The sequence below is a fragment of the Triticum aestivum genome, chromosome 7B, assembly GCF_018294505.1.
Source record: "Triticum aestivum cultivar Chinese Spring chromosome 7B, IWGSC CS RefSeq v2.1, whole genome shotgun sequence".
NCBI lineage: Eukaryota > Viridiplantae > Streptophyta > Magnoliopsida > Poales > Poaceae > Triticum > Triticum aestivum.
The window spans coordinates 514,183,526-514,196,152 of NC_057813.1; the positions used below are offsets into that span (position 1 = coordinate 514,183,526).

The 12,627-nt window shown below is 41.2% G+C and overlaps 2 protein-coding genes and 1 non-coding gene across 4 annotated transcripts; 1 reads left to right on the forward strand and 2 right to left on the reverse strand.

Moving 5' to 3' along the window:
• Positions 1-2,486: 2,486 nt before the first annotated feature.
• Positions 2,487-2,570, reverse strand: TRNAL-CAA (transfer RNA leucine (anticodon CAA)). Its single transcript has one exon. It is a non-coding gene; the product is annotated as a tRNA-Leu (tRNA).
• Positions 2,571-6,381: 3,811 nt separating this feature from the next.
• Positions 6,382-8,770, forward strand: LOC123157433 (uncharacterized). Of its 2 annotated transcripts, none has more exons than XM_044575715.1 (5): positions 6,382-6,625; positions 7,252-7,511; positions 8,058-8,148; positions 8,355-8,421; positions 8,498-8,770. In XM_044575715.1, exons 1-5 carry the CDS (start codon positions 6,567-6,569, stop codon positions 8,549-8,551), a joined length of 531 nt encoding a protein of 176 aa, XP_044431650.1. In that variant the 5' UTR covers positions 6,382-6,566; the 3' UTR covers positions 8,552-8,770. The 2 variants fall into 2 exon arrangements, with proteins under 2 accessions (XP_044431650.1, XP_044431651.1); XM_044575716.1 differs by lacking the exon at positions 6,382-6,625 and adding an exon at positions 6,948-6,965 and having other exon boundaries at positions 7,247-7,511.
• Positions 8,771-8,967: 197 nt separating this feature from the next.
• Positions 8,968-12,581, reverse strand: LOC123159833 (transcription factor GAMYB). Its single transcript, XM_044577648.1, has 6 exons — positions 12,453-12,581; positions 11,793-12,291; positions 10,006-10,596; positions 9,749-9,908; positions 9,295-9,569; positions 8,968-9,216 (listed from the first exon to the last, which is right to left on the reverse strand). The coding sequence occupies exons 2-5, from the start codon at positions 12,231-12,233 to the stop codon at positions 9,298-9,300; spliced, it is 1,464 nt and encodes a 487-aa protein (XP_044433583.1). The 5' UTR covers positions 12,234-12,291; positions 12,453-12,581; the 3' UTR covers positions 8,968-9,216; positions 9,295-9,297.
• Positions 12,582-12,627: the final 46 nt, after the last annotated feature.

Sequence of the window (12,627 nt, forward strand, 5' to 3'; positions counted from 1 at the left end):
TGTATCGAACATATCAAAGAAGGAAAAATACAAGGAGAAATTTGAGCACAGAACATTAAAAAATAGGCTGAAAAGAAAAAATAACTAAAAATTGATATACAGAAAGTTAACAGAAATAAAAATGTGTCGGAAGGGACAGCACGTCAAACTAGGACATGGACTGTTCATAGCACTCGGGCCACAACCAGAGTATCATCTGAGGCAGATGAAACCTAAAACGATAGTTTTTAATAGGTTTGACTATATCATGCCTTCTTTTTTTATAGCACATTATGTTTCTTTAGAATTGGGTTATCTTCTTACTTCACTGTTTCTTTTACACATCGGTGCATGTTTCAGAGCCGCAGCCGCAGATGTTGGATGTGATTGATGTTATTGTAGCGAACATATCAAAGAAGGAAAAATACAAGGAGAAATTTGAGCACAGAACATTAAAAAATAGGCCGAAAAGAAAAAATAACTACAAATTGATATACAGAAAGTTAACAGAAATAAAAATGTGTCGAAAGGGACAAAACATTAAAGAAAAGGCCGAAAAGAAAAAATAACTAAAAATTGATATGTAGAAAGTTAATAGAAACAAAAATGTTGGGTTCTGCATACCAGAAAAGAAAATTGACTTTGTTATAATAGGTGGCAAGTTGAGCTTTTATTGGTTTTCTTTTTTTAAGAGAAGTGGTTTCCCTGCCCGATTTTATATAAAAAACGAGACAACAGCAAACTAGGACATGGACAGTTCATAGCACTCGGGCCACAACCAGAGTATCTGAGGCAGATGAAACCTAAAACGATAGTTTTTAATAGGTTTGACTATATCATGCCTTCTCTTTTTTATAGCACATTATGTTTCTTTAGAATTGGGTTATCTTCTTACGTCACTGTTTCTTTTACACATCGGTGCATGTTTCAGAGCCGTAGCCCGCGGATGTTGGATGTGATTGATGTTATTGTATCGAACATATCAAAGAAGGAAAAATACAAGGAGAAATTTGAGCACAGAACATTAAAAAATAGGCTGAAAAGAAAAAATAACTAAAAATTGATATACAGAAAGTTAACAGAAATAAAAATGTGTCGGAAGGGACAGCACGTCAAACTAGGACATGGACTGTTCATAGCACTCGGGCCACAACCAGAGTATCATCTGAGGCAGATGAAACCTAAAACGATAGTTTTTAATAGGTTTGACTATATCATGCCTTCTTTTTTTTATAGCACATTATGTTTCTTTAGAATTGGGTTATCTTCTTACTTCACTGTTTCTTTTACACATCGGTGCATGTTTCAGAGCTGCAGCCCGCAGATGTTGGATGTGATTGATGTTATTGTAGCGAACATATCAAAGAAGGAAAAATACAAGGAGAAATTTGAGCACAGAACATTAAAAAATAGGCTGAAAAGAAAAAATAACTACAAATTGATATACAGAAAGTTAACAGAAATAAAAATGTGTCGAAAGGGACAAAACATTAAAGAAAAGGCCGAAAAGAAAAAATAACTAAAAATTGATATGTAGAAAGTTAATAGAAACAAAAATGTTGGGTTCTGCATACCAGAAAAGAAAATTGACTTTGTTATAATAGGTGGCAAGTTGAGCTTTTATTGGTTTTCTTTTTTTAAGAGAAGTGGTTTCCCTGCCCGATTTTATATAAAAAACGAGACAACAGCAAACTAGGACATGGACAGTTCATAGCACTCGGGCCACAACCAGAGTATCTGAGGCAGATGAAACCTAAAACGATAGTTTTTAATAGGTTTGACTATATCATGCCTTCTCTTTTTTTATAGCACATTATGTTTCTTTAGAATTGGGTTATCTTCTTACGTCACTGTTTCTTTTACACATCGGTGCATGTTTCAGAGCCGCAGCCCGCGGATGTTGGATGTGATTGATGTTATTGTATCGAACATATCAAAGAAGGAAAAATACAAGGAGAAATTTGAGCACAGAACATTAAAAAATAGGCTGAAAAGAAAAAATAACTAAAAATTGATATACAGAAAGTTAACAGAAATAAAAATGTGTCGGAAGGGACAGCACGTCAAACTAGGACATGGACTGTTCATAGCACTCGGGCCACAACCAGAGTATCATCTGAGGCAGATGAAACCTAAAACGATAGTTTTTAATAGGGTTGACTATATCATGCCTTCTTTTTTTTATAGCACATTATGTTTCTTTAGAATTGGGTTATCTTCTTACTTCACTGTTTCTTTTACACATCGGTGCATGTTTCAGAGCTGCAGCCCGCAGATGTTGGATGTGATTGATGTTATTGTAGCGAACATATCAAAGAAGGAAAAATACAAGGAGAAATTTGAGCACAGAACATTAAAAAATAGGCTGAAAAGAAAAAATAACTAAAAATTGATATACAGAAAGTTAACAGAAACAAAAATGTGTTGGAAGGGACAGAACATTAAAGAAAAGGCCGAAAAAAAATAACTAAAAATTGATATATACAAAGTTAACAGAAACAAAAATGTGTCAGAAGTGGGGTTTGAACCCACGCCCTCGGAAGAGGACCAGAACTTGAGTCTGGCGCCTTAGACCACTCGGCCATCCTGACTAATTTGATTGATTCAATCATTAATCTTACTTAACTAATGTAACCACTGTTTTGCTTTATATTCTCGAGGAGCAGAAAGGGGACGCCACTGCGCAAAGGAATAAATCGTATCCTAGTCGCCCCTCTCTCTATTCTGATGATTCTCTCACTGTCTCCTTTTCTTTACCGGTCGTCCTGATTCCCCGAGGAGCTTAAAGTGTGATCGCGAACCGTGTACCTTCCATCTGTTATTGCGAGTTTATTTACCATAATTAAACAAGAGAAAAGTTTCAAAAAAAACTTAAACAAGAGAGAAGAAACCTTCAATCGGCCGACTGCGCGTCACATCATGTTTTGATAACGTGGCCCGCTAAAAGAAAAAAAATGTTTCGATCATGAGCACTGATTGATCACCCACTCCACTCCCCAAAGTCGAAAACAACGGGCCTTCCCTGCAACACTCATGGTGGGTTAATGGCAGATTGATCCTTGGCCCCACCACCACCAAGAAGGCATGATGGGTTAATGGATGTAGGGGCTGTTAGATTGCTACCCTGAGATAGTCTTGCCACAAGCTAGCTAGACACTGGCCGAACCTTGTTTGGTTGCTATCCTGAGCATTTGTGCAACTAGTCTGACCTGACGTGACCACACACGCATGTAATTAGCCGGAGTCAGGCCACCAAAATCAGAGGCCTGACACTCAGGCACGTGCATGCAGCTTACTTTAATGATTCATTAGGGATGCGTTGGGTTGCCTACATCATTTTTTGCACCTTTGCACACTTGTCTCAGTTGGGTCTGGCTGAGCACATGTAGGCAAAAATTATCATCTGCATGTTGATTGGTTGTCTGCATACCCTCTAGGACAGTTGTGTTGAAATGAAAGGCATGTTGTTTGGTTGCGGACTTGTTTCAGGAGAAATACAAGTTCGGTTGTTTGGTTACATCTAGGACAGTTGTGTTGTAACCTGCTCCTCGATGTGGGGAGGTTATTAGAGACACACATGGACAACTAAAAACAAAACTAGAGCAATGGAACAAACTTAAGCATAAACACAAGTCTTAACCACGCATCACAAGTTTTTAACCAACATAGTACGATAAGTTTTAAACGAAACCCAAGTCTTAAACCAACAACCAGCAAGGAATGGGCAACAGGAGCTCAGACGGTCACGCCGAAAGCGTCGTCGTGCTGCTTGCACTTGGTGACGACCCGCACGCCCTCGTCGTTGAAGACAATCACCTTCATGGTGTCAAGAGTTAGCAACTTGAACGTCAGCATGTACCCGGTCATGATTTGATGAACGGCGGCGAAGGTGGCCCAACCCTGATCAAGGGTGACCCTGCCGTTGACCACCCTCACTGTCACCCTCCATGTGTAGGCGGTGTTCATCTTGAGCTTGAACTCCGTAGGGACGGCGGGGAAGTGCTTCGTGAACTCTAGAGGCATTGGCAAACTCTAAAAGCCGTCGGTGTAGAATCGATGGATGGCAGTGTTTTAATCAAATCATCCACGCCCGATGTGTTCAATCCCCTCCCTAACTCTCCAATCGTGTGCTCAAATCGAATCTAGCCCGAGTCGGAAGTAGTAAATCTAGAGAGAGGGCAAGGACTTACCGCCATGGCCGATGCACTCCAGGGGAGCTCTGCAGTCGCTCTGGTGGTAGCCATCGTCTTGGATCGTCCTGCTGTCGTTTCGGTGGTCGTTGTTGCCAGTGTGAGTAGGGAAGAGGGGAGAGAGCGGTGAGGAAGAGAGATGAGCATAATTTATGACGACGCTTCGGGAAACAACGCAACTTCTCGAGACCGCATCCACCGTGCAACCGCCCATGCCCATGTGCCTAGGGTTGCATCGCTCGGGCCTGGCTCCAAAAAACCCGGCCGATTTGAGCGTTCCTCTGGATGCAGGCCTAGAGGTGCTTTAAAGTTCTTGCTATGCATGCCCAACAATGAATACGGGTCATGCCATTTTCTTCGGACATGGACCTGGCGGGTATATGTGGGCTAAACGCATCCTAGCATATTGATGGGTGCATGCATGTAGCAATCAATGTTTGATATCATTTTTTATTGCATCATGCTTAGGTATGCTCAGGCACAAACCAAACAACATCTCACCTAGGTTGCCTCGTCAGGCTAAAGTCGCAAGAATCTCCGGCAACTCTCAAGCATCTATTTTTCTCAAGCACGCTGCTCAGGTCACCAACCAAACAGACCAGTATGTGGCACAAGCATGAAATCACACTATATTTTTTGTTTGATCCAACAACATAAGCCGAAGGACAATATATCACTTTCAAAAGAAAATAAATTAGAGAAATGAATGGAAAAAAGGAAATCATAAAGAATATGGATCTTAGCAAAAAATTACAAACTTCTCACTTTGTAATGGATATCATTCTCAAAACCAAGTGAGATTGTCTCCTAAATGCAAGATTTTAAGTGAGTGCGTCCCAAGTGCAAAGAGAATGGTGGGGCTAGAGAAAGAACAAAGCCAAAGGGTGTGAAACACCAAAAAATGAAGATGATGGGGAAAGCTATTTTTCCTCATAAAAGGCCTTCAAAAAAAATCTTCAGAGTTTTCTCCAAGGGTGGGGGTGCTACCCCTGCTACCACATAGCTCCACTATTGAGCTCTATAGTTCCATTTTCTCTTGTTATAATCGAATCTGGGGACACATGTTAATTTATTCCGGTAACTCTTTTACTCCAATTTGTAGGGCTCTTTCTTTTGTCTTGACAGTGATTTTTCACGATGCTACTTCTTAACTCGCCATCCCTCCTTCAGGTACAACAACAATTGTTTAAGGTGTAAAAGTTCACCGGAACTATTATGCATACAATACTTTCTCGTTTTGTAGATATATGATCTAAAATATAATGCTCTTGCACTTTGGCTACATGCATAAATGGTTTGATCTGATTTGTTGTATAAGGATTGGATGGAAAATTTCATATGTACATTAGAGCTCAAGGTACACACATGCCCTCTTCCCCTTTCTGTGAAGAGATGACCACTGGATCAGTAAGTTGGATACTTTTTTACTGTTACCATTCACTATTTATGAAACTACACTCTCATTTCCTCCCATAATCATAAGTGGCTAGGGCAAATTTTTCCCTCCAGACTTCATCAGCGAGCTTGTAAATTCGCCTTCATTCTGCCTGCCGCTCCAGCGCTCGGTGGCGAGGAGAGAAATCCCGGTGCTTCCGCTCCGGTTAGTAGTTTAGGTTAGGTTTTTTTAGTCCTGTAGGTCCGACACCCGGACGGATGGCGGCGTTTCTTCTTCGAGTTTGTCTTCCGGGCTTCTATCCTCCTCGGGTTCGTCCGCTGGGACGTAGTTGACGGAGCTCCGACATAGATTCCTTAGGGCAGAGAGGTTAGAGTTTCTCGTCTTTGGAATAGGTGCTTCGATTCTATGCAAGAGTTCAAAGGCGACGACCGTGCTCCAAAACGCTGGTCCTTGAGGGCACGTGCATGAAGATTTTTTGACTATCATCGACAAAGTCAAGCGGGCTACGGTAGGCGAGCGGTGACAGTTGTGCGTCGGCGGCTCGTTCTGCTGTAGTAGTGCTTGTTCGGTGGTCTAAGAACCTCGATGTAATTTTTATTATGTTTAAGATGCTTTGTACTTTGAGTGAACTTTTATAATAAATCTAATCCTTTAAAAAAATACACATAGTAGTAAAACAAAGATAAAAGAACGGTGATGATATCCAATACGGAGTAACTCTGTAATTTACTGCAAAAACAACCATTTCGGACCACTGGCATTTACGTATTTATTTAAGAAAAATCCAAGCAACGTTTGCTCCTGTTTCTCCAATCCCAGCCCACCACGGAATCCCATTCCCGATTCCTTCTTCCCCAACTCCTCGCCCCCGCAACCTCCCCCCTTCCGCCTCCTCCTCCCCTCCTCCTCCACCCGTGCGCCTCGCTGGGGCCTAGGGTTTGCTCCCGCCCTCCACCGCCGGGACGACCACGGGCGCGCAGGACCCCACCGCCTCGGATGCTATGCTGCTAGGCTGCAGGTCCCTCTCCTCCTGGGTGCGCCGCCTCGTCGCCTGCATGGGGTGCGTGTCTTCCCTCACTCTCCCCCCCATTTCGTCCGTACTTGCCGTAACCTGATGCGACGGCAGCGAGCTCGATCGGGTTTAGGGATTAGGGCTCGCGCTGTGCCCCCCACCTGGAGGCCAATAGGATTAGTGGATGCGAGGTTCTCCCCTTTTTGTCCCCGGTTCCATGTGCAACCGCGATGCTGTTTCCCGGTTCTGATTCTTGCTGCTTGCGCATAAATAGACACGGTTCGGCCGCTCTATAAACATTTAGATGCCGATGTCCCTTTGCAGAGGCTAGGCGGTCCTTGAATCCATCGTTTCCAACTTTCCATAGTAGGAGCTGCTCCATGTGATGGTACCTGATTCTTGTATAATGTCCATGACTTATTTTTGGTATAAGAGACACTTTTTGCCTGACCTTGAAACTAACCTTTGTAATCTTTTACCAAAATGCTCTGTCTTATGATTTCCGAGCCCGTGGAATGACGGTTGTTGTGCGGTCCAATGTCAAAAGCTGTCAAGAAACATATACTCGTTACTTTATAGCTTTTCGCTGGTTGTTCTGCCACATGACTTATCTCAGACTCTCGAATACGTGAAGCTAATCGTTCACTGGTCAATACTGTTTTGCTACAGAGCAGAAGTTGCCTTGGATGCTGTGGCTGTGCTAAGCCTGCTCCGATAATAGCGGTCGATGAGCCTTCAAAAGGTTTGAGGATCCAAGGCCGCTCAGTAAGGAAGACAAACTTGTCTGAGGGCTTCTGGAGCACGAGCGCACACGGGATTGGAAACAGCGCGCTACAATCGCAGAGGAGCATGTCTTCAATCAGTACAGCGCCGCAATCCAGCGATCAGCATGGAGCTGGAAGTAGCAGCAACCCAAACGAGTTTGTAAATCAAGGTATACAGCATGCACCTAAGATTAATCTGTGTGCCATGGCACCTGTTCCATTTCCATTCTATTTTTTCATTCCATCGTACTAGTGTGATTTACTGTCAAATAAATGCAAGTGCACAGCTGATTATTGGAGCTCTGTCATCCATGTCCTTATATGCAGGTTTAATTAGAACATGAAATGACTTTCATCCAGAGTTTGTAGCAGCTGTAGTTTTAGACCTACGTGCAAAACCATGCTTACAGTTACTAATGCACACTGGGGCTTCTAACGTCTCTGATTAAAACAGTCTTAGAATTTAGTTGATGTTAATATTTAAATTATGACCAAGAATAGTTGCCATGAGATGATCCTGCATCTGAACTAACAAAAGCCTCTTCTGTCTTATTCTATTTTTCTTTTTATTCTTTGCAGTGACACCGTGATGCAAGTTATTGAAAAATTCTAATTATCAGGCTTAGTACTTCTGTAGCCACCAGATTGATATGCAATGGCTTCCATTTACTATTTTGTTAATCTTATGTAAACTTTTATTCTGCCTGTATTTAAAGGTCTTGTGCAGTGGAACCAGACTAGACAACAGTGGGTTGGAAACAAAAAACGCAAATCTCGACTTGAAAAGCCCCGGGAACCAAAGATAAGGTGAGTTATTGTAATTTACTGTTGTACCTGAAATACATGACATGTCTTATTTTTATGGCATTTGGACCAAGAGAATATCCAAATATTATATATTCTTACATTTCCCAATTTCCTTTTGCATATGGAACTAGGGGTACACTTTGTTTCAGTATGCTGAAAGTTAAACTCTATTTTCTCCACCTTTGATATTTTTGCTTATGATACAGTTGGAACACAACGTATGAGAGCCTGCTAGGAAGCAATAAACTATTCTACCAACCAATTCCTCTTGCGGTAAAATCCTATGCTAAATAAATCACAGATTTCCCTCTTTCTCATACTTATTTTAAAATTATAATTTTATTTACAGGAAATGGTAGACTTGCTTGTGGACGTGTGGGAGCAAGAAGGACTATACGGTTAGACATGGAAAAGAACATTTGTTTCAAGTCACGTTATGAGATTATAGATTGTCAAGAGCTCAATGAGCTCTAAGTTGGCAAAAGTGTATATTTGGCGAGCTCAGTTGTGTACTGTGACCTTGAACATACAGTATTATCATCTTAAATTTATTGTAATTTATTATAGAATAGTAATAAGCTGATGGCATTTATTTGAATAAAAATAAGAAAGTCAAACTAAAGGAAGTTTTCATGTCTCATGTAACTAAAATTACCATACAACCACAAATCTTGGCTCGTGATCGTTCCAATGACAAAACATAGCAAAGAGAAATTTCATGGCTGAAATTTGTTGATATCATATAATGATATTTGATAATACAGTTCAGAGGCGAAGCCATGTTTCATTTTCATAATATGATACGACAAAAGTAATGGATTAACACTAAGGAACATCTCAATATATTGAATATAAAATTCTTTCACAATACAATATGAATGAATGGAATGTGTTCACATAAAACATTCTCAATTCAACAACAAAAAAAAAATCAAATTTAATTATGCTTCAGAAATAATGGTTCTTGAGATAAAATCAGGAGACTATGACTGCATAAACTGTAGTCATCATCGTCGTCATTGTCCCAGATGTGTGATGTTGTAGAGTTTAATCTTTTCCATCGTTGTCCTAAAATAACGATCGTTATAAATATTTTACTTAGTTACTTGAAAGAAAATAAGTAGCCACTATGAATTTTGTTCTTACGTTTCAATATCCAGACAAGTGCTGTGTACTGTGTATGCCATTACTGGAAACAGTCTGATGATCATCCCTGGCTGATAATGCAACGTCATTGCAAAAATGTCCATAAAATAATGCATTAAGTGGACCGTTGCTGGGTTGATACTCTGAGTGTGTTGAATCTTCATTCAAAAATGTTGCTTCCGCTGATACATCAGTGGCACAAGGATCTGACGAAAAATATTTATCCTGGAATATGTCTGCATTATGTTTGTTGTCCATGAAAATAGCATCCGAGTCTGCAAAACCAACAAGTTAAGTTTGATCATACACTGCTACATTGAAATAAGATTAATAAACTTACAAATGAATTAAGTTTTATCTAATACTGATATATCAGGAAAATGTTATGCGAACGTTAACGATAGGTTAAGTTGTATCTGATATTGGAAAATTGAAGTAAGATTAAGCAACTTACCAGTAGGTGATTTGTAAGTTCTAAGTTCATTGAAAGAACTGTACTCAAGGGTATTGTCATCAAAGACTGAAGAGTGCGGAATATAAGGGTAAACATGTGAAAATGGAAGTTCTGAGTCAAACTCTCCTTCGAACTTTGTAGGGACCCCAAATCCATGTACCTGAACAAAAGCATTCATCGGATCAGTGTTTTGAGAAGTGAAACAAACATCTATTTTTATCAAAACAATTACAAGAAAATAAAAAAATGTTGTCAACCTGTTCAGGAAGAGTTGATGCGGGACACAAGCTGGTGCTTGTATCATAGCCGGCATATTGGAATGAAGGGAGCTCCATTTTAATGGGCCACGGTATGTTCCCAGAAATAGGGAAATTGCCATCTAATAATGGCGTGCTATTGGAAATGACATTATTAAAAGAAACAATAGACATCTCAGTGTTGAGATCATTGTAAGAGGCCTCCTCAGTCTCATTAGAAAATTGTTCACACTTAGGACTACCACCGTAGTCTGATACTATGCCAGAAGATGCATGACGCTTCAAAGGGTAATTAATGTCATTCATTGGAAGAGAATCTTGAATTGTAAAATTTGGAGTAAGGAAATTGTCTGACTGCTTCTTATAGTCCAATTTCTCAAATATAATATCATCAAATGCAAGACCATTTCCCTGTGAGAGTTCATTCGGCCGTTTCTTCCCACGTGAATCATCAGGACTATGAGAACCCATCTCTTGATTTGCCAGCCGAGATAACAAACCATCTGGATAAAGACCTAGACCAGCTTTCTGAAGCCTCTTTGTTCTGGTGTTCCAAAAATTCTTAATTTCATTATCTGTGCGGCCTTCTAACTGAAATAATAATAATAACAATAATATATAATAATTAGTATGCAATTGTGTATATGAGTAAATTAGTCCAAAGATAGTTACCTAAACAAAAAAAATGTGTCGTGACAGGATATTCTGATTTCGGAAATTGATATAGAAAAAAATATTAAGCTAACATTAATGGAAATTAAACAATGTATGCCAATGTTACACATACTGAAAAATATAGACAAAACACTAAAAAAACAAATATGACATCATTGTTGGTGACAAATGACAATGCACGTGACTTAGCTATAGGCAAAAAACCTACTTGATAAGAAGCAAAACCAAATAGTTTAAAAATTCACATCTTTTAGGAATGCTAGTTGATCACCAAATTATATTCTATTATGATATAGAAAATAATAATTTCATACTTGCTAACTGAATGTACAGGTAAAGTAAAACATGACTATTTTTTTTTTTGCACATGAAAAATAAAACATAACTATATACAAGAGAGTAGAGACAGAAATAACAAATAAGAGAGAATGCTCTAGAACTGTCACCCAAAGAGTCGTATATATAAACCTAATATGAATTCAGCAAGTGTTGTCGACCCCTTCCATCAATATCCTCACAGTAGGCTATAAATAAAAGTTGCTGGCATGTACTCCCTCCATCCCAAAATAAGTGTCTCAAGCTTAGTACAATTTTGTACTAAGGTTAGTACAAAGTTGAGACACTTATTCTGGCAAGGTTAGTAAAAAGTTGAGACACTTATTTTGGGACGAAGGGAATATTTGACATATGTCAAGGACGAGTTAGCAAACCAGGCTGATTCAACAACGAATCACTACGACTTGGTAACACAATCGCATGGATTAGCATCGCACATACCGGCACTTCAGTTCAATAACCACTTTCTTACTTCCCGGCAGCCGCAAAATTTCTTTCAAAAATACTACTACCTCTGTACCCAAATATAAGATGTTTTTGCAGTTCAATTTGGACTGCAAAAACGTCTTATATTTTGGTACTGGGGGAGTATCTATTAGGAGAAAACGACATTAATTCTATATAACCAGGCAAACTGTTTGACCAAGAGCAGTGTTCCCCCAATCCAATCAACCACAGCAAACCATTACCAATCTAAACTAGCAAGAGAAGAGCAATAGATGAAGTGACTACCCGATCGATCTAGAAGCATGTCAGAGCAGAGCGAGCAAACTTACAACGGACGCCATCTTAGCCCACTTGTTCCCGTGCAGCGCATGAAGCTCGATAATCTTCTGCTCCTCCTCCTTGGAGAAGGGACCCTTCTTGAGGTTGGGCCTGAGGTGGTTCGCCCAGCGGAGGCGGCAGCTCTTGCCGCACCGGTTCAGCCCGGCGTTCCTCTGGACCTGATTCCAGTTACCCTCGCCGTGCGCCTCCACGTAGGTCCTCAGGCGCTGGTCCTCATCGGACGTCCACGGCCCTTTCTTCATCGGAGGCCCGCTGGCCACGGCACCGCCGGTCCCAACCGGAGCCCCGCCTTCCTCCTCCTCGCCATCGCTGTCGTCAGCTTCGATCTCCTCGTCGTCGCTGCTGCGCGGCGACAGCGGTGACAGCGGCGGCGAGTGCACCTCCTCCTTCAGCAGCTCCGGCAAGACGAGCGTGGCGCCCTTCCCTTCCATCTTCGACGTCGTCCCGGGCCGAGAGGCCGCAGCACCGCGGCGCCAGCGCCCTACCAAGCTGAAAACAGAGTGGAGGAAATGCATCAGGGACAAACGCGAAACCAATCCAATCTACAGCTAAATTCACTCCAGCGCAATCCAACCAAAACCAATTCAATTCAATGCGATCGAATCTAATCTAGGGAGCTACAGGAGATTGATATCGGGCGCGGTGCTCACTGTGGAGAGGAGGGAAGCTTTGGAGAGACCGATCTACCGCGTGCGGCGGCGGCGCAGAGTGTAGAGGGGAGGGAGGGGCTCGCGATGGCTTTGCAATGCGTATGGTGCAGTACTAGTTAGAGGTACGAAAAGTCCAATTTCGAATGGAGCGGGTTTACGGGCCCGCGAATTCGGC